This window comes from Budorcas taxicolor, chromosome 18 (assembly GCF_023091745.1).
Source record: "Budorcas taxicolor isolate Tak-1 chromosome 18, Takin1.1, whole genome shotgun sequence".
NCBI lineage: Eukaryota > Metazoa > Chordata > Mammalia > Artiodactyla > Bovidae > Budorcas > Budorcas taxicolor.
In genome coordinates, this window is record NC_068927.1 from 17,054,980 (window position 1) to 17,074,188 (window position 19,209).

The following is a 19,209-nucleotide window of genomic DNA, read 5'->3' on the forward strand; positions in this document are numbered from 1 at the left end:
CTCAGCGCCACAAAAGGCCCCTGTGTGCCCCTTTGCCGAATATACTCCCAAGCCCAAAGTGGTCACTGCTGTTTTTGAACTTCACTTTTAACTGGTGGTTTGGATTTGGCTCCTAACTGGCAGCCTGAGCATGCTGTTGCCATAGGGTGAGGGTAGGTGCGTCATGCCCAGCAGCCCCAAAGAACGCTGTGGTTAGTGCCTGTCAGGGCTCTGGATTCCTGGGATGGCAGGTGGTGCCATTTTGGGGTGACCCTTCTCCCAAGCTCTTTGGAACCATGCGTAGGCAACAGTGATAAAAGCATAGCAGTCCCAGCTGTAATGGTCCGTGCTGTCGCGGAAGGCATGTAAAGCCCAGCAGGGTGGGTAGAGCAGCTATGAGCCCCATTGAACTGGTTAGAAGTCAGGGCCTGGAATAATGCTTGAGGTATAAGTAGGTTCTCAGTAAATACTGGATGGATGAGTGGGTGGGTGGGTAGATGAACAGACGGGCAGATGGGTGGGTGAGTGGGTGGGCAGGTGAGTGGGGATGTGGATGAATGGATGGATAGCAGATGAGCAAATGGTTGGATGAGTGGGCAGACGCTTGGGTAGGTGGAGGGATGACAGGATGGGTGGATGAAGCCCAGACAGGTGATTAAGCAGCTTGCCACAATTCCAGAACCTAGAGCAGTGGGAATAGGGTGCCACTGAGACTCCTTGACCTCCCCCAGCCTCCCACCCCCAGTTAATTATATGGATATCTCAGACTGCATGGAGCCAGATCTTCCCTCTAGTCATTGTCTTGCTTTCTGTTTTACAGGCTCTTACAGTGCTAGCCAGGGTGTCAACTGCATCCGTGAAGATGTAGCTGCCTACATCACCAGGAGAGATGGCGGTGTACCTGCAGACCCGGATAACATTTACCTGACCACTGGAGCTAGTGATGGCATTTCTGTACGTGTCGGAGCGGCTCATTGTTGCTCACTCTTCACCCGCATGAAGAACAGCCTTGTGCATTAGGGCCGATGGTGTGAGCCTGTGGGCTGTTAAAGGGGGACAGGTCTGGGCAGAGAGGTTGGCCGCCCTCTGCTCCCTGCTGTCTGCCCCAGCCTGGTAGCTGCTGTCCTTACCGCGTTCAGTCTTTGTGAACCTGGACACTCTGGCAGCCTCAGTTTCCCTCCTCCAGTTGGGAGGAGTCACGGGACACTCGAGAGTGTCCATCTTCCTGGCATCAGCCTTTCTCTTACTCAGCATATATGCTGTCTCTCCTCTGCCAGGCACTGTGCCAGGTGCTGGGGAGGTCATGGGGAACCAAACACATTTGGTCTCTACTTAGACATCAGTACTGGATCTGACTAGCACTAACAGCACATAAATACATGTCAGATCGCAAGCTTTCAGTTTCTCTTCTGGATGAGGACAAAGTGTTACCAGAAGGGAGCAGCAGGAACTCTGACCTGGGGCGGGTGAGGGCAGGAAGGTTTCTCCAAGGAAGGCTGAGCAGATAGAGATCTGGAGACTGCGTAGATGTGAACTCAGGGAGGCAGGCAGGGACAGATTCAGGGCAGAAGGTCAGCATATGCCGAGGCCTTGGGCTGGAAGGAGGCTGCATGTTTGGAAATGGAGCATTGCGGGGCAAGCACACATGGGGAGGGGCAGTTACCAGCAACGTGCTGGGAGGCAGGTGGGGCCTGAGTCCTGAAGTACTGTTGTCCTAAGAGCCGTGGGAGCCACTGAAGGATCTGAAGCAGACGGAGGGTCATAATTAGATTTGGGTTCTTAAGCTTTAACTGTGGCAGGAGGGAGCAGAGTAGATGTGAGAGTGTTTAGGAGACAAGAGAAGAGGCGGCTTGGGCTGGGCATCAGCCGTGGATGAGGTGAAGAGGGGCTGGTATCAAGGGGTCCATAGGAGAAGGGGCTGAACCTGTGGTCTGAGGTTCACCTGCAGCCTCTGTTCCTTTCCAGCACCCTCCCCACGCGCCCAGTCAGTGCTGGGGGCCATCCACTCACTTGTCCTCCCTACTCAGGGAGCTTGTCCTTTCTGACCCTTCTTTTAATAAGTTATGTTTGTCTGTGTCTCTTGACCTCCAAGGCTCTTGTTTTGGATGTTTATTAAATGATTTTGTCCTTTGATGAAGCCTCTCAAGTGCATTAAACTCTTCCTTGAGCGCGGGAGGAAACTGAGGCACAGAAAGCTTAGGTGGTCTGCCTGCTGTTAAGAGCCTCTCGAGGCATTGGAGATTCTAGTGTTGGACTCAGGCCCCCAGCCATGGCATCTTCCACTGTAAGCTGCCATCACGGCGCCTCCCTCTTCCCAGAGAAGCCCAGGTATGGGTAGAGGTTCCAGAGGCAGGTGTGGGGAAGAGTCTTCAAGATTTAGTGAAAAGAATCAAGCTGTTACACTGGCATTGTTATAGCAAGGAAATGAGCCTGAGAAAGGCGCTAAGTCTTCATGTAAGACTTAGAAAAGTAAAACTCACCCAGAAGAGTTTGGACTTATGAATTCAGTGAATTACTGCCACCTCCGCTAGTGCCCCACAGGACTCCCCAGGCCTGTTTCTCAGGAATCCTATGAACTTAGGGCTCAATTTTGGAAACAGCCAGGTTGAAGCGCCACCTGGTGTCAGAAGCTGGGTATTTCATCCCATTTTGACACTCCTTTGTTCACTGGTCTTTCCAAGTCTTGGGCTCTGATAAGTTAGTGATCAGACAGATTCCGGGCTGCATCCCAGACGTATAGAATGAGTTTCAGGGGTGAGGTCAGAATAATTCTGAGCAGGTCTAGTTTGGGGGCTACTTCTTTAAAAGATCTCTTTTAAAAATACTAACAGGTATCCAGCCTTTAGGTTCCATGCATTGTGCTAAAAGCTTTAAATCATTTTGCTCATTCCTCGTAGCAGACCTCATTTTACAGAGGAGGAGAGGTAGACTAAGGGGAGTTCAGAAACCTACATGCGGCTGTGCGGGGGGTAGGCACTGGGCGACTGGTGAAAGGCGGGGTTTGGGGTCTTCCAGCTTCTGCCCCTGTTCAGTCCTCGGAGGGTGGAAAGTGGCAGTCGCTCTGTAAGACGTGACTTCTCTGTTGCAGACGATCCTGAAGATCCTGGTCTCCGGGGGTGGCAAGTCACGGACAGGCGTGATGATCCCCATCCCGCAGTACCCACTCTACTCAGCGGTCATCTCTGAACTCGATGCCATCCAGGTGAACTATTACCTGGATGAGGACAACTGCTGGGCCCTGAATGTGAACGAGCTCCGGCGAGCCGTGCAGCAAGCCAAAGAGCACTGTAACCCCAAGGTGCTGTGCATCATCAACCCCGGGAACCCCACAGGTCTGTGCTCTACTTCCTTACCAGTTTCTTGGGGAGCAGGGTGGCTGGTGTTTTGGCTGTCTGGACACTAAAGAGCTAAGAAATAATGTTTTATTTGTTCCCAGGTTCACAATGCAACTCCAGATTTGCTAACATAAAACCATAAAGTTGGCCGCCAGTCACCTTAGGAGGTGAATGAATACAGGCCTTTTCCTGGTCAGGGTTGTATGGTAATTAAGACCAGTTCTTTTTCCTGTTCGTCCACGTACAAAGAACCTACTCTTTGAGGTCACTGACAAACCATCACCTAATTATAGGCCTAATTTTACCCTTACTCTTACTTGTTTTTCTGAACCAGTTTTTAGATTGCTGGTGTGTGCGTTTTTGTTTTTCTTTGACACAGCATTGCTGTGTACTTTGAGGCCTGAAAAGGAAATGCCATATTAAAAACAAAAGCAAACCAAAAAAACCTGTTTCCAGAAGTTGGAAAGCACTCCTAATTTTGCATATTTTTCTTCACACAAAAAAAATGCACAGTTCTGCCTGTTTTGATCTTTCCAGGCTGCTGGCTTCATGTGCCCCAGATGCTATTTAGATGCCGAGAACAAGGGCTCCTCTCTCCTCCTTTGTTGAGATAAACTGGGTCAGGGCCAAAGCGTGGTGGAGTTGATTGTGGAATCTGCTCCTTGGGAACATCAAGTGATGCTTCAATCAGCTGAAAGCTCCACTTGAATTCCTGGGTGCAGAAAATGGGTGCAGCTGCTCGCCTGGTTTATTTACACCGACTGCCTGGGGGAAGGGATGAGGGACCTAACCAGGGTAGTATAGGAAAATGACAGAGCTGGGTTCTCAATCCTGGCTGCACATTAGAATCAGAAAGGGAGCTTTTAAAAATGCCAAAGGCCAGGCCACACCCTAGAATCTCTGGGGATGGGGCTCAGGCATCAATATTCTGTGCAACTGAGGATGAGAAACACTGCCCTTGGATGATGCTTCTAAAACTTCAGCTTGTTAAAAACAAAACTGCTGGGCCCTACATCTAGATATGGTGATATAATTAGGCTGGAGTGGGACTTGACAATTTGCATTTCTAACAAGCTCCTGGGTGATGCTGATGCTACTGGCCCCAAACTTGGAGTAGTAGGTCCTGTATCTTAGGAAATACTCTGTATACCTAGTTTATATCATAGGCTTGGTAACTTCTTCACCAGAAGCTTACATATATCTTCTTCTGGCTGTCTGGGGAGAAGTAACTGCACCAGAGACTTTCCTATTTGGGGTCAAAGTGGGGGTCATATGAGTGTGATATTAATATAAGCAGTTTTTCAGTAGTCATGTTCGAATGTGAGAGTTGGACCAGAAAGAAGGTTGAGCACTGAAGAATTGGTGTTTTTGAACTGTGGTGCTGGAGAAGACTCTTGAGAGTACCTTGAACTGTAAGGAGATCAAATAAGTCAATGCTAAAGGAAATCAACCCTGAATATTCATTGGAAGCTGATGCTGAACCTCCAGTACTCTGGCCACCTGATGTGAAGAGCTGACTCATTGGAAAAGACCCTGATGCTGGGAAAGATCCAGGGCAGGAGGAAAAGGGGGCAACAGGGAATGAGAGGATGAGATGGTTGGATGGCATCACTGAATCAATGGACATGAGTTTGAGCAAACTCTGGGAGACAGTGAAGAACAGGGAAGCCTGGTGTGTTGCAGTCCATGGGGTTGCAGCAGCCGGACAAGACTAGCGACTGAACTACAACAACAAGCAGTTTTTCTAAAAAATAAGTTACAAGCAGGCTCAGGCTAGTTTTGCTCTCTGAGGCTTTTTTTTGGTTTCTGGTTGTGATACGCAGCTGTAGGATCTTAGTTTTCTGACCACGGATTGAACTTGGACCCCAGCAGTGAAAGCATCAAGTCTTAACCATTGGACCACCAGGCAGTTCCCCTCTGGGGTCTTAATGTGTGGAAAGCAGCTATTGGAAGATGGAGGATAGAAAATAGAGACCTACCGGTGATCACCATGTATCTCATCTGGACCACACACTGTAACCACTTTGTCTGAAAGGTGTCAAAATGGAGTGGAATATTAGTGGCTAACAGGGCTCTTTGGGATTCGAGACAGAAACTCACCTTGAGGCTTGAAGGGAGTGGACCTGTGAAGTCCAGGGTAAAGCAGCACACTTGAATTAACGTCGTCGTCATGGGAACCTCAGGCCATGACCCAGCTCTGCTCTGGGCTGGAATCCTCAGGAAGCACCTGTCCTGGGAGTGGCCTTCCGCAGGTCCAGTCAGTGCCCAGCAGCTGAGCGTCCTCCACAGGGAGCCTCACCCCTGGTTTCAACTGAAGCCCCAGGCCAGACTCTCTTGGCCCACACTGGGACACCTCCCTATGCCTGACCTAGTTAAATCACTGAGGCTGATTGGCTGGGTCTGTGTCCCTGGTGGAGTTTAAAGAGAAGTTCCCCTAGGACAGTTGTGTGCTGTTGCTCAGAGAAGGACAGGACGCTAGGCTGGTGCAAGCAACAGGTATCCCCATTAGTGTGTGGGACATTCCCTTGGCCCGGCCTCTGGCAAGGGGCACTTGGAAGACCCCTCTGCAGCCTTTGGGGCCTTCAGCAGAGCTGCCTCTTCTATGTGGTGCGCGCATGTCTCCCCCTGCTGGGCACAGGCATGCCCTGCCCTCTGGAGAACATGCGGCTCCTCCTGCTCCACAGGCCTATTCTGAGTGACTGCTTCGTCCCAGGCCCTGGAGAGGAATAAGCTCTGTCCTTGTCCCACAGTTTGCATCGATCGCATGGGGGATTATTTGTGCACAGCAGGTCTCCTTTCCTCTCCTGAGCCGCGGGCTTCCTGAGGCCCGGCCCTTGCACTCCCCCTGGCATTATGGAGAAGACTCTTGAGAGTTCCCTGGACTGCAATGAGATCAAACCAGTTAATCCTAAAGGAAATCAGTCCTGAATATTCATTGGAAGGACTGGTGCTTAAGCTGAAACTCCAATACTTTGGCCACCTGATACAAAGAACTGACTTTTTGGAAAAGACCCTGATGCTGGGAAAAATTGAAGGCAGGAGGAGAAGGGGATGACAGAGGATGAGATGGTTGGATGACATCACCGACTTGATGGAGATGAGTTTGAGCAAGCGCTGGGAATTGGTGATGGACAGGGAAGCCTGGTGTGCTGCAGACCGTGGAGTTGCAGAGAGTCGGACACAACTGAGCGATTGAACTAAACTGGCATCATGTACCCCGCTCACTCCTGTTATACTCTGGGTGCTCACACCTTTGCTTGCATTCTAACAGGGTATACTTTGTGGCATCGCAGCCCTGGGAGGGAAGACCAGGAGCATGTGGTAGGCAGGAGAGGCTGCCAGAATGGACAGCCCCTGTCTGTCTATGGGAACAGCAGCTGGTTACTTGTAGCATCGGGGGTGCTGCCCTTCCTAATTCCCAGAGCATGAGCTTGCTTCATAGGAAGCCTGCTTGGCCTTTGTTTGGCAGGGACAGGTTGGTCCCTTAGTAAAGGAACTGGTTTGTTGCTTAGATAGTTCAAGTCTGAAATCCTGGCTGAATCATACCATGCTCTTATAAGATACATCAGTGTATTTTTCTAAGACTTAGTCTTGCTATTCTTACATGGACAAGAATATGGTTATTTTTATTTTTAACAAAAAGGTAATATATTCTCCATACTGCTTTGCATGAAGATGTAGATACATATGGCAGTGATACATGTGCACATACATACTTATGTAGATAATACATGCGTGTAACACCCGTAGGTGCTCATTTACGTCGTTTGTGAGTATCAGCAGGCCTGCCTAGTACTTTTCCAGAAGCTGTGTGAGCAAGTCCACCATCCCAGGGCCTCGGGAAATCTGGGAAAGTGTTCTTTTCTACCTTGTGGCGTTTGTTCTTTTCCCCACTGAAACCCGCAGTATTTCCTGTGAGCTGATGGTGAATATTTTGCTACTGGCACTGATTTCTCTAAGGTGGATGAAGTGATGAGTCCAGCTCTGAAGGGAGACCCTGGCAGGGATACCGTGGGTGCCTGCCAGCGTCCTCAGCGGGCACGGCTCCCACATGGTCACTGGAGAAGCCAGAGCTGGTAGGCAGGCTCATTCATTCGTTTAGAACTTCTTCCACTGTGCTTACCAGGGAGGGCCCTGCTGGGTGCCGGCTTTGAGGGTTGGTGCTGGGCCAGAGACATTGTCCCTGCCTCGCGGAGCTTGTGTAGGGAGAAGGTGTGGCCAGTGCTCTTTTCATGGTGTGGCTGCTGTGGGGGACGGAGGGGAGCAGGGCTGAAAGAGTTAACTCCTTCAGTTTCATTTTCGTGCTGTTTATGATACGTCCATGTCTTCTTGTCCTCTAGCACAGAATAATACACATATATCCTCCTCCCCCCTCCACACACAAACCTCTGAGAAGAATAACAAGAAAGTTGGGTATGAAACACCACTCCCTACACATACCTGGCTGAAGTGAGTCAGAGGGATGGAGCTGACCCTAGGGGCTCCCTGGAGGCTGTCAGCAGCTAGGGAGGGTGGTCCTGTAAGATCATGAGGGAACACAGACATCTGAGTGATTCTGGCTGGAATTCTCACCTGGGGATGAATGAAACACCATGACAACCTGCCTTCTGCTTTTGTTTGGGACTGTTTAGGTCAGGTGCAGAGCAGAAAGTGCATAGAAGATGTGATTCACTTTGCCTGGGAGGAGAAGCTCTTTCTCCTGGCTGATGAGGTAAGAGCAGCCTGGACTCTCAGAGGTGAGGGTATGCTTTCTCTTCTGGGGGAGGGAGCCAGGTCTGCTGTTCTATAGACAAGAGAACTTTCTAGATATCGGAGGAGAGATTCTAACAAGGTTGAGGATGTTCAGTGTTAAACAACCTGTGAGACTGTGACCGAAATCATCCCTTATTGGTTTGGAATCTTGGTTATAAGTTTCAAAAATCCAACCCAAACTACTTTAAACTTAACACGGTGGTGGGGTCTCAGGAGTGGGGCTGGATCCAGGGACTCGAATCATATCATCCGGCTCCTCTTGTTCCATCCTGCTGCCTTGGCCTCAAACACGGGCCTGCTATCTTCCCAGCCTAGAAAGAGAGCTTATCTTCCTGGTCGTTTCAACAAAGCTCAGAATTGAGCTTCACTGGTGCAGTTTAGATCAAACACCCATCACTGAACTGATTATTCTGGCCCAGTGGCTGCAATGTGTGGACTGACCAGGCCCTAGGCAAGGGTCGGGGGCTCTCCCCTATGACCTGAAACCTGCAGATAGAGAGCTGGGGAGGATGTTTCTTGAAGCAAATCAAGGGCCCCTTTCTCAAGAAGGGAGAGTGGGAGCTGGGTGGGCTGAATGCTGTGTCCTATGAGGAGGGGAATCTTGTCAACCCCAGAATCGCTGCTGCCTGAACCCTAGATCTGGAGACAAACCTGCACATTCTTTTCCTGCTTTACAAGAAGAAATTAAAGACCTGTCAAATCCTATTTTCACTTCTTCATTTCTGCGTGATTTCTGGTTAGTCATAGCTTCTAGCACGTGAGCTTCATTTCTGTGCTCCTTAGCACCCCCCCACCCCCCCACACACACAGAGGTTATCCACCAAATCACTGCTGTGATCAATAGCAGATAGACTTAAATCTTCATTTCTAAAGGAAAGAAGGGGCAGTAGAGTGACCTGGTGCACGAACCTCTTCCCTCAGGGTCTGGGAAGCGAGGAGGGTGAGGGGCAGAAGGGAGAGGCCATGGAGGAGCTGGGGAGGGGAGGGGGCTCTGCCTGGCTTGTTGAAGGTGGAGCTGGCCTGACCCTCCTGCTGACCCACAGCGCCTCAGAGAGCCTCGGTTTCCCTGATCTCCATACTGGGCATGGGAAGTTCATCTCCAAGGGTAGATGGAGCGTTTGCCTGCTAGACTGTATAGGTGGGGAGGGACAAGAGGTGTAGGCGCTGCTCAGTCCAGGGAGGAGAGAATGACGGTGATGGTGGATGGAAAGCTGGGTGAGTGCCGTGAAGCGCTGAGGAGGACAGTTAGCTCTTCGGATAGGGAGGTCAGAGGACAGGTCCATGAACTGCTTTCACCACTCATCTTACTGACGGGGTGAGCATCATGCTCTGGGAGGAAAGCCTGCTCGGGCCAGCCGGGTGTCACTGGCACATGAGGCAGAAAGGAGATCTGGAGACTGCGTGGGGCTAATGTGGGAAAATCCTGTGGGCATCCAGCCCGTGGCCTCCCCCGCCGCCCTTGCTTGTTCTGGAAGGTTCCCTTGGGCACATCTGGCTTAGATGTGACATCTAAGGCCAGCTTCACAGCAGGCAGCCCTGGCTGCAGGTTGTCCCAGAGCCCCTGTGCCCTCGCTCAGCCACAGCCCAGGTGGCTCAGTTTCTGGGGGACTTGGCTGACTGTTCCTGTCCTGTCCCCTCCTGCAGGTGTACCAGGACAATGTGTACTCCCTGGACTGCAAATTCCACTCCTTTAAGAAGGTGCTTTATGAGATGGGGCCTGAGTACTCCAGCAACGTGGAGCTCGCTTCCTTCCATTCCACCTCCAAGGGCTACATGGGCGAGTATGTGGGCCCCCGCCTCCCTCACGCTGCTCCTGGGCCCACCTGGTCCCATTGCTTTTCCACCCTGCCCCGCCTCAACCTACTGGACAGAGGTGGCTACTCTCGTCTACAGCCTCTGCTGATGTAAGAAGCAGGAGGAGACAGGCCATGTCTCCCCAGGGGGAGTGCACTGGTGTGAGGGCATCCCCTGTGCAAGGGCTCGTGTAAAATAAGGCTGTGATGAAAGTGAACACAGGACCCACAGCAGCTTCCAACCCTAGGGTTTTCTGCCAGCCTTGTTGCTATTGCTCTGACACGTGACTGAAATCTGAGGGCCAGGGATGGCAGGTTGAGTGGATAGATGCCGTCAGGCCAGTGGCCAAGCTCTGTGTACAGGAGCACTGTATGCACCCTGCCTGAGCACCCTGTGACCTGTGGGGCCAGAGCGTCAGCTTCAGCCCTGTATTCGTTCATTCAGCCCATATTTATTGAGCATCTGCTATGAGTTCAGAAGCTCAGCAGTGAGGCTACAGCAGTGAGAAAACCACACCCATTCTGCCCTCACAGTCATGCTCTAGTGAGGTCAGAGGCATTAGACAAATGAACGTGATGTGTCAAGGACAGAAATAATCAGAGGAGGTAGGAATGCAGAGAGGCGGCGTCCGGTCACTAAAGAGTTGGACCCAGGGAGGGGAGGAGGGGAGCTATGCAGACGTCTAAGGAAACAGCTTCTACAAAGGCCCTGAGGTGGAGGGAGGAGCTGTTCGAGGAGCAGGAAGGAGACTAGAAGAGGGTGAGAGGGAAAGCGGCAGCAGTTGAGACCAAAAAGTCACAGGAGGCCAGATCACCTGGGCTACTTAGGTTATCTTTTACTCAGAATGAGATGGGAGCCCTTAGAGGGTTTGCACAGAGGTGTGACTTCTGGTTGCTGAGTGATGAGGGCAGGGAAAGAAGCGAGCACTCTAGTCAGGAGGCTGTCACAGTCCAGGGGAGATACTGGGGGCCAGGGTAAGGGTGGGGAGATGTTGGATCCTGGGTATGTTTGAAGGTGAAGTTGACGGTTGTTGCTTGATGAAAAGGAGGGTGTGAGAGAGAGAAGAATGACTCCCAAGTTTTTTGTTCAAACAGCAGGAAGCATAGAGTTGCCCTCAATAGATGAGGATGTCTGTGGGTGAAGCAGGTTTGGCGAGGGGGATTTGGAAGTTGGTTTTAGATGTGTAAAATTTGCAGATGCCTGTTGGATGTCCAGATGGAGGTGGTTATGTGAGTCTGTAGCTCAGGGCTGATACCCAGCTGGAGATTCAAGCATGCGAGATGTCAGTGTTTGAGTTGTTGGTTAGATCTCTTAGCCTAGACATCTCACTGGGAGCAGTATGGATAGAGAAGAGGTCCAGGGGCTGGGCCCAGCCGTCACTGCTCAAAAGTTAGGGGAGGAGAGGAGGAACCTGCAAACTAGACTGAGATGGGTAGGCCCATGCATTTACAGCCAGGACATTCATTCCCCAGCGTTGTGGGAGTTCCACTATGTGCCAGGTGTCAGGGTAGGGGAGAGGGTCTGGAGGCCAGTGTAACTATGAAGCTTCAAGAAATATATTGACCAGGTCAAGGGAGCTTCCCAGGTAGCGCTAGTGGTAAAGAACCCACCTGCCAATGCAGGAGACATAAGAGACACAGGTTCGATCCCTGGGTCAAGAAGATCCCCTGGAGGAGGGCATGGCAACCCACTCCAGTATTGCTGCCTGCAGAATCCCATGGATGGAGGAGCCTGCTGGGCTACACTCCATAGGGTTGCAAAGAGTCGGACATAGCTGAAGTGACTTAGCACACACACACACGCAAGGGAGCTGTCCCCTTGGGATGGTTGCCCGGCTGTTCTTGGCTGTATTTGTTGTGTGCAGGAGTTGATTTATGCTGTTCTTTCTGGTTTACCCTGGTAGCTGTGGTGCCTCCTTGCTAAACTTTCATGTGTTGTGTACTGCTTTACTTAAATATGTTCTCTATTAACTCATTTTTCAAACTCAAGTGTGTTTATTACATACCTACCCATCTCTCCATCTGTGTTATTGATTACTCTGGATATTGGTAACCTGAGTTGGTATCCTGTTGCCCTTAGATCCTGATTACTTAGGATTAGACTGATATACCCAATTTGATTTTCTACTCATCAGCAGAGGGTAAAGCAGAAAGATTCTTCTTTCAACTTTTGTTACGGGAAACCCTTCCAAGTGGCCAGAATTTATCTTCCTGCCTTGGAAAGGCCAGGTGATGGATCAGATGGGGATCAGTCTTTGCCAGTTCATTCTACAGCCTGATCCCAAAAGTCTTTTACTGAGTTCTCATCATATCAGGTGTCTGAGGTTGGGTGGGTGTGGTGCATATACAGAGGAAGGTAGCTGATGCCATTATTTCTGTGGTCGTTAGTCTGAAGGTTATCAGTCACAGTCCAGAGAAGGAAGTGTGGCTAATGGAGCTGATTTGGTTCTGAAAGTTGTTTGTTGTTGTTGTTGTTGTTTTTTAATGATTTCAGCTTATTTTCATGAGGTTTGACTCTGTATCAGTCAGGATCCTTTTGGCAATAAGTAACAGAAACTCAACATGAAAGAGGGTTTAAAAAACACATATAAAGTGAAGTTGGTCAGAAAGAGAAAAACAGATATTGTATACTCACACATGTATATGAAATCTAGAAAGATGGTACTGATGAACCTTTTTGCAGAGCAGCAGTGGAGACACAGACATTGAGAACAGACGTATGGACACAGCTCAGGGTCGGGGGGAGAAAGAAGAGGTGCGATGTATGGAGAGAGTAACATGGAAACATACATTACCATATGTAAAGTAGATAGCCAATGGGAATTTGCTGTATGACTGAAGGAACTCAAGCCGGGGCTTGGTGACAACCTAGAGGGGTGGGATGGGGGTGGAGGTGGGAGAGATGTTCCAGTGGAAGGGGACATGGGTAGATCTATGGCTGATTCACGTTGATGTTTGCTAGAAACCAACACAATACTATAAAGCAATTATCCGTCAATTAAAAATAAATGAATTTTTCAAAAAACCCATATCAGTAAAAAGTCAAGGAGTAAAGTTGAATCAGGGGGCTTAAAAATGTCAGTGGGTCTCTCTCTCTACTTCTGACTTTGTCCTGTTTTCTTTCTCAGCTCTGCTTTCCTACCCGCCTCCCCTTTTTTTCTCTTCTTTCTTTTTCCTTTTTTTTGACCACACCATGCAGCTTATGGGATCTTGTTCCCTGGCCAGGAATTGAACACAAGCCCTTGGCAGTCAAAGCGCAGAGTCCTAACCACTGAACTGCCAGGGAATTCCCTGCTCTGCTTTCCTTTGGATTGGCTTTGTTTTCAGGCATCAGAAAGTTGCAGCAAAATCCTCAGGTTCCTGCTCACATGCCCACTTCTTGAACCTGTGCAAGGGGTGCCTGGCCTGAATCATATGCCCCTTTTGAGCAGAGCTAGTATAATACTAGTTAGCAGTCAGGCTAAGCTGCTATAACCAAAAGGCCCCAAAGTACAGTGGCTCACTGTAGAAAACTTATAGACCCTAAGTATAATGGCTCATTACAAAAAACTAGGAATAAAACCACTGGATGACCCAGCAATCCCACTGCTAGGCATATACCCTGAGGAAACCAAAAGTGAAAAAGACACATGTACCCCAATGTTCACTGCAGCGCTATTTACAACACCTAGAACATGGAAGCAGCCTGGATGTCCATCAACCGATGAATGGATAAAGAAGCTGTGGTACATACGTACAAATTAGTCAGCCATAAAAAGGAATGCATTTGAGTCAGTTTAATGAGGTGAGCAAACCTAGAGCCTATTATACAGAGCAAAGTAAGTCAGAAAGAGAAATGTAAATATCACATATTGACACATATATATGGAATCCAGAAAGATGGTACTGATGAATTTATTTTCAGGGTGGCTATGGAGAAACAGACACAGAGAACAGACCTATGGACACAGGGAGAGGGGAGGAGGGAGAGGGTGAGAGTATGGAGAGAGTAACATGGAAACCTACATTACCGCATGTGAAATAGATAGCCAACGGGAATTTGTTGTATGACTCAAACAGGGGCTCTGTGACAATCTAGAAGTGTGGAAGAAAATGACAGAAAACCACACAAAACAACTACAGTGGCTCAAACAAGGTGGAAGTGTGTCTCTGTGATAACAGTTCAGAGGCAGGGGGAGTCCGGGACTGGCTTTGCTGCACGAGGTCATTCGAAGATAGCCTGCTGGGCTGGGTCTGTCTTCTTAACATGTGGCATCATCTCTAGCACTGAGGCTGCTTGCTCTGGTGTCTGCCTTTCTTAGGAAGTGCCAGAAAGGAACGAGAGAGCCTGCTTTTAAGGAAGTGATGTGGGATTTGCACATGTCACTTCTATTCACTTTCCACTGGCAAGAACTTGGCCGTACCTGGCAGCTCAGTGTTGGGCATGGGGCTGGTTACGGAAGATTCTGGCCAGCTGGTTGCACTTAGTAGAGGTCCCTGTGACTGGTGGGTCCTCTCTTCCGCTTCAACATTCTAGGTGTGGCTACAGAGGAGGCTACATGGAGGTGATCAACCTGCACCCTGAAATCAAGGGCCAGCTGGTGAAGCTGCTCTCGGTGCGTCTTTGCCCGCCAGTGTCTGGGCAGGCTGCCATGGACATCGTTGTGAACCCCCCGGTGCCAGGAGAGGAATCCTTCGAGCAGTTCAGCAGGGTGAGTCGGCTGCGTCCCACGGCCTGTCTGCATCACTGCTGTGGCCAGCATTCACCATGTATGGTCTCCATGGCCAGCCTCTCTCCAGATGACCTCCAGGGCATGCTTATGGTGCCTGACCGCCCCCCCCCCCCCCCCCCCCCCAGTGAGGTTAAGTCTCAGGATGTGGCTGGGCTGTATTTGAAGTGGGAGGACTGTGCGCACTGTGGGTGTGGGCACCTCTTCCTCCTTCTCACCTGTGAGCACCACGGATGGGCAGGCGCTCAGAGGGAATGGCCTCATGTCCTGAGAACATGGAGGGCAGAGAAGGGGGTGATGATTCTGTTACTAAAGTAAAAGGGGGAAATGGATGAGCATGCCATTGATTCCAGACCACAGACTTGCCTGTGGCTTAACCAGATATCCTTGCAGCTTGAAGTGATACAGACAGACCCTTTCAACTGCAGGTGACAAAAACCCAACTGTAACGAGTTTAAACAAGAATGGAACTCATTGAAGAAGTCAGCTCCCAGCTGTTTTAGATTAACAATCTTTCTTTTTCAATTGTGGTAAATTACACAGAACATAAAATTTGCCATTCTGATATTTTTTGACTGAACAGTTTAGTGAATAAAGTACATTCACATTGTGCAACTATTACTAGCTTCCATCTCCAGAACCTTTTCCCAAACTGAAACTGTACCCATTAAACAATAACTCCTCATTTCCCCCTTCCCCAGCCCCTGGTAACCGCTGATTTACTTTCTGTCTCTGAGGATTTGACTGCTTTAGGTACCTCGTATATAGCATTTATCTTGTGGCTGGTTTATTTCAATCGGCACTGTCTTCAAGGTTTGTCCCTGTCGGGGCGTGTGTCGGAATGTGCTTCCTTTTGAAGGCAGGGTAACGTTGCACTGTGTGTGCGTGCTGTGCTCTGCTGATCCGCTCATGCACAGGACACACCGCTTCACCTCCGTCCAGCAGCGCTTGCACAAGTGTTGGGCTGCCTGCTCCAGCCTTGGCCACGTGTCAAGCTCCCAGCCTATCACTGATGTGGTTTGCCTGGATTGTGTGCCCCAACACATCACATGGACTGGGGGAAGGATAGCTCCCCAGAATTAAGTGGTGGGGCTGTCTCCTAGAAGCATATTCTAGGATGTTCCGTCCAGGGCCAAGTTTGTCCAGGCTGATGGGGAGGGACTGGTTTTCCTTGTTTGCGGGAATGACGTCTCGGTACGAGAGTAGAACCTATGACACAAGCCACCAATGACCTACTTGTGACTCATGTGCCCCTGCCCAGGGCCCATGGCAACCTCATGGGCTGAGCGTCTGTGGAGGACATCTGCAGAGGGACACGTGTCTTGCCCGCCTCTCTGGTTTGTTGCTCAAGCACACAACAGCTTGCCTTTCACCAGTCTGCCTGGACGCCCTAGTTTGAAGGGATGGTTTTCAGTGTCTGGAGCCATGGTGCCTGGAGATGCTGACTCCTATGCTTTCTCTGTCTCCTTAGGAGAAAGAGTCCGTCTTGGGTAATTTGGCCAAAAAAGCTAAACTGACAGAAGACATGTTTAACCAAGTCCCAGGAATTCACTGCAACCCCTTGATGGGGGCCATGTACGCCTTTCCTCGAATTTTCATCCCTGCGAAAGCCGTGGAGGCAGCTCAGGTCAGAGGCGCCGGGTTGGGCTGGCTCTCTCAGCAGGTTCACTTGGAACTCTTTCTTGCCTTGAGGAGCGCAAGTGCTGGCCCTTGAGGCTCTGAACTTGGTGTATCCATTGGTCAGATGGTACTTAACGTGTAAAGATGACGGGCTCCCGGAGACCCAGCCCTGCAGCAGCTGTGGTGATGGAGTGGGCGTGAGGTCAGGCCCAGGTGTGATGCGATGCATTTAAAACTGAACAGACACTGGAGAAGCATCAGGAGCTGTCTCCTCCACCTGGCCACCATACCCTGCAATAGCGCTGCTCAAACTTGGATGTGTACATGGATCACTTGAGGCCCTGTTAAAAATGTCAGTTCTGGTTCAGGAAGTCTATGGAGGGCCCCAAGGTTCTGCATTCCCAATAAGTTCTCAGGTGGTGCCACTGACCCTGGTTTGAGAATCAAGGGCCAGAGCCCTATCTCTGAAAGTGTCCTCACACCCCCTAACCTACCTTGTTAAACATTCAAAATCTGGCCCCATCCCTCAGCCTGTGGAATCAGCATCCCAGGTGTTAGAGCCCGAGAATCTATTTAAGAGGTGGCCTGGTTGTGCAAACTGAAGTGTGAGAAGCACCACCAGCAGGGCCCCTGAGAGGCTTGTTCCTTAAGGCTCCCCTGGGCACAGACCTCAGGGCCCTGGCTTGGTGTGTAGGAGGCCAAGGCCAATGCTTGGGGAGCTGCTCTGTGGGTGGGGCACAGTGGACTCGGGCTGGCACTCCCTAGGGGACAGCAGAAGCCCCACAGCCCACGGCTGTCCCAAAGCGGCCTTTGGGTTCTTTGCTCCCGGCCCCAGCTGCCTGCGTACCCAATGTCCTGCGTTCTTTCTCGCAGGAAGAGAGGGTGGAGGGGCCCTGCCGTGGCAAAGAACCCGCCATGTCAAGCATACTGGGCTTTGAGAGTGTCATGGTGGGGCTGTGCAGGGTGAAATCGGGATGACTCCTAAGCTCTGCCCTGTCCCCTCAGGCCCGTAAGATGGCCCCTGACATGTTCTACTGCATGAAGCTCCTGGAGGAGACGGGCATCTGTGTCGTGCCTGGCAGCGGCTTCGGGCAGAGGGAAGGCACCTACCACTTCAGGTACCACTGCCTCTGCACCAATTAAACAGAGGGGCCTGGGGCCTGGTTTGTCTTCGGAAACTCAGGCTTCTTAGCAGCAAGGCAACTTCAGAGACGGAGACGTGTGAAGCCCCTGTGCCCTCATCCCACTCCCATTCTGTCCTGCCACAGAGATAGCTGAGATGCTGCGCAGGGACTCAGGAAGACTATGGGTGGACTCCACGGTCACCTCCTTGACCACTGTCTCCCCCTCCACCGCCTCCATCTTTCACATGCTCTCTGCAGTGTTCCCCGTGCTGGGTTTTCTTTTCTTCCCTTGTCCCTTTTCAACTCCATGATGTATCAGTCTGCATCCAGGAGCTCAGTAGCTTGTCCACTGAGCCAAAAACCTGCTGAGATGTTGCCTCTGAGATACGGTGAAATTGCTGTGCCGCCTTTCACAGGCATGGGACTCTACCAGGCCAGCTGAACAGCTCAGCCAGGGCTTCCCACCAAGGCCAGCAGCAGATGTCAAAAAAAGAAATGTCTTGGGCTTAGCACCTGGGGCCAAGTTTTGAGTCAGTGAAGGTCATGGGCAGTGCCCCTCAATGGACAAATGTGTGCGGATAGCCTTTCCACCCTAGTTAGGTTCATCCTGGCAATTTGTGGCTCACTCAAGAAGTGGTTACTTCTTGAGAGCTGCCGTTAGGGTTGGGAAGCAGGTTGACAGGATTGGAGGGAGGAGTTAGTTACCATGGCAACTTGGGAATTCCTATGGAGGGAAGTTGTGACTGAAGGTTCTCACTATGAGACTGATAGTGGAGATGGAAAAGGCTTGTCTAGCAGAAGTAGGGTCGGCTCCAGAGAAAAGTTCTGTGCACCTGTCAGAGTGACAGTGATTATGGGTGGATGGGTTAAGTAAGCTGAGATGTCGCCACCAGCTTACTGCATTTGTTCACATGTATGAGTTAGCTAAAAAAAATATGTGAATGATGAAGGAAAGTGGTTCAGCAAGTGCCAGGTGCTGTCCAGGGCCTGTCCCTCCCCAGGAAGCTTGCCTGCGCTGTGTGCAGGTAGAGGAGTGACCTGCCAGCTTTACCCCTGTCCCCTTCTCCAGAGCAATTCGTGTCTGACTGTGCTGGTCTCCTTCCTGACAGAATGACCATTCTTCCTCCGGTCGAGAAACTAAAGACGGTTCTACAGAAGGTGAAGGACTTTCACATAAAGTTCCTGGAGGAGTATGCGTGAGGACTCCTTGGGCCCCAGAGGGAGACCGGGCCCTCGGCCTGCCTCCTGATATGCCCGCCCAGCCCAGCCCAGACTCGCCTCCCGCAGCGACTCCGCCTCAGGCCTTACAAAGGTCACTGGTCGCTTTCATCATCATTTTGCCCCAGGAGACTTCTTTCTTTGTGCCTTGATGTTGGGAGCACCTCTCTTCTGAGCAAATGTGAATCGGGGATGCCTCAGAAGCCCTGTTTTTTTGATGCAGCCAAAGTAGAGGGGACTCGCTCAGCGTTACGTGGTAGTGTTCTCCGAATCTGTTGTTGTTGCTTGTGGAAAATTCATTTGGGGTTTAAAACAGCCTGGGTGTGTTGGGTGAGCTGCTTCAGGTTAGCAGAAACAAGGCATCAGGAATTGTATAACTTAACCACGATGAGGACTGGAAATCCCAAACTCACCGCCATGATCTGTGAAATAAAACTCTTAGCGGTGTGAAAATCTATTCCTTCCAACAGGAGAGCCTGGAGTCCACTGGAGGCCCAGAGAGGGCCCATCCTTCTGACTTGGAGGCAGGCATCCTGCTCTCAGACGAGCATGGTGAGAGGAGCAGTGCAAGGATGCCAGGCTAGGGGGTGGTGGGTGTGGAGATTATGGCCAAGGCCAGAAGGTCCACCAGGGGAGGGGTGGGTGCGAGCCAGGCTCCGAGTTGAACCAGGCTTCCATC

General features: G+C 50.7%; 1 protein-coding gene across 1 annotated transcript in view; it reads left to right on the forward strand.

Annotated features, from left to right (window-relative positions):
• The window catches only part of GPT2 (glutamic--pyruvic transaminase 2), a 32,280-nt gene extending 13,283 nt beyond the window's left edge, over positions 1-18,997 (forward strand). Inside the window, exons 5-12 of the mRNA XM_052655353.1 lie at positions 800-933; positions 3,068-3,311; positions 7,946-8,025; positions 9,711-9,847; positions 14,376-14,550; positions 16,040-16,195; positions 17,194-17,306; positions 18,422-18,997. Of these exons, the coding sequence (XP_052511313.1) occupies positions 800-933; positions 3,068-3,311; positions 7,946-8,025; positions 9,711-9,847; positions 14,376-14,550; positions 16,040-16,195; positions 17,194-17,306; positions 18,422-18,512 (1,130 nt within the window). The 3' untranslated portion in view covers positions 18,513-18,997. The remainder of the gene's footprint in view (positions 1-799; positions 934-3,067; positions 3,312-7,945; positions 8,026-9,710; positions 9,848-14,375; positions 14,551-16,039; positions 16,196-17,193; positions 17,307-18,421) is intronic.
• Positions 18,998-19,209: the final 212 nt, after the last annotated feature.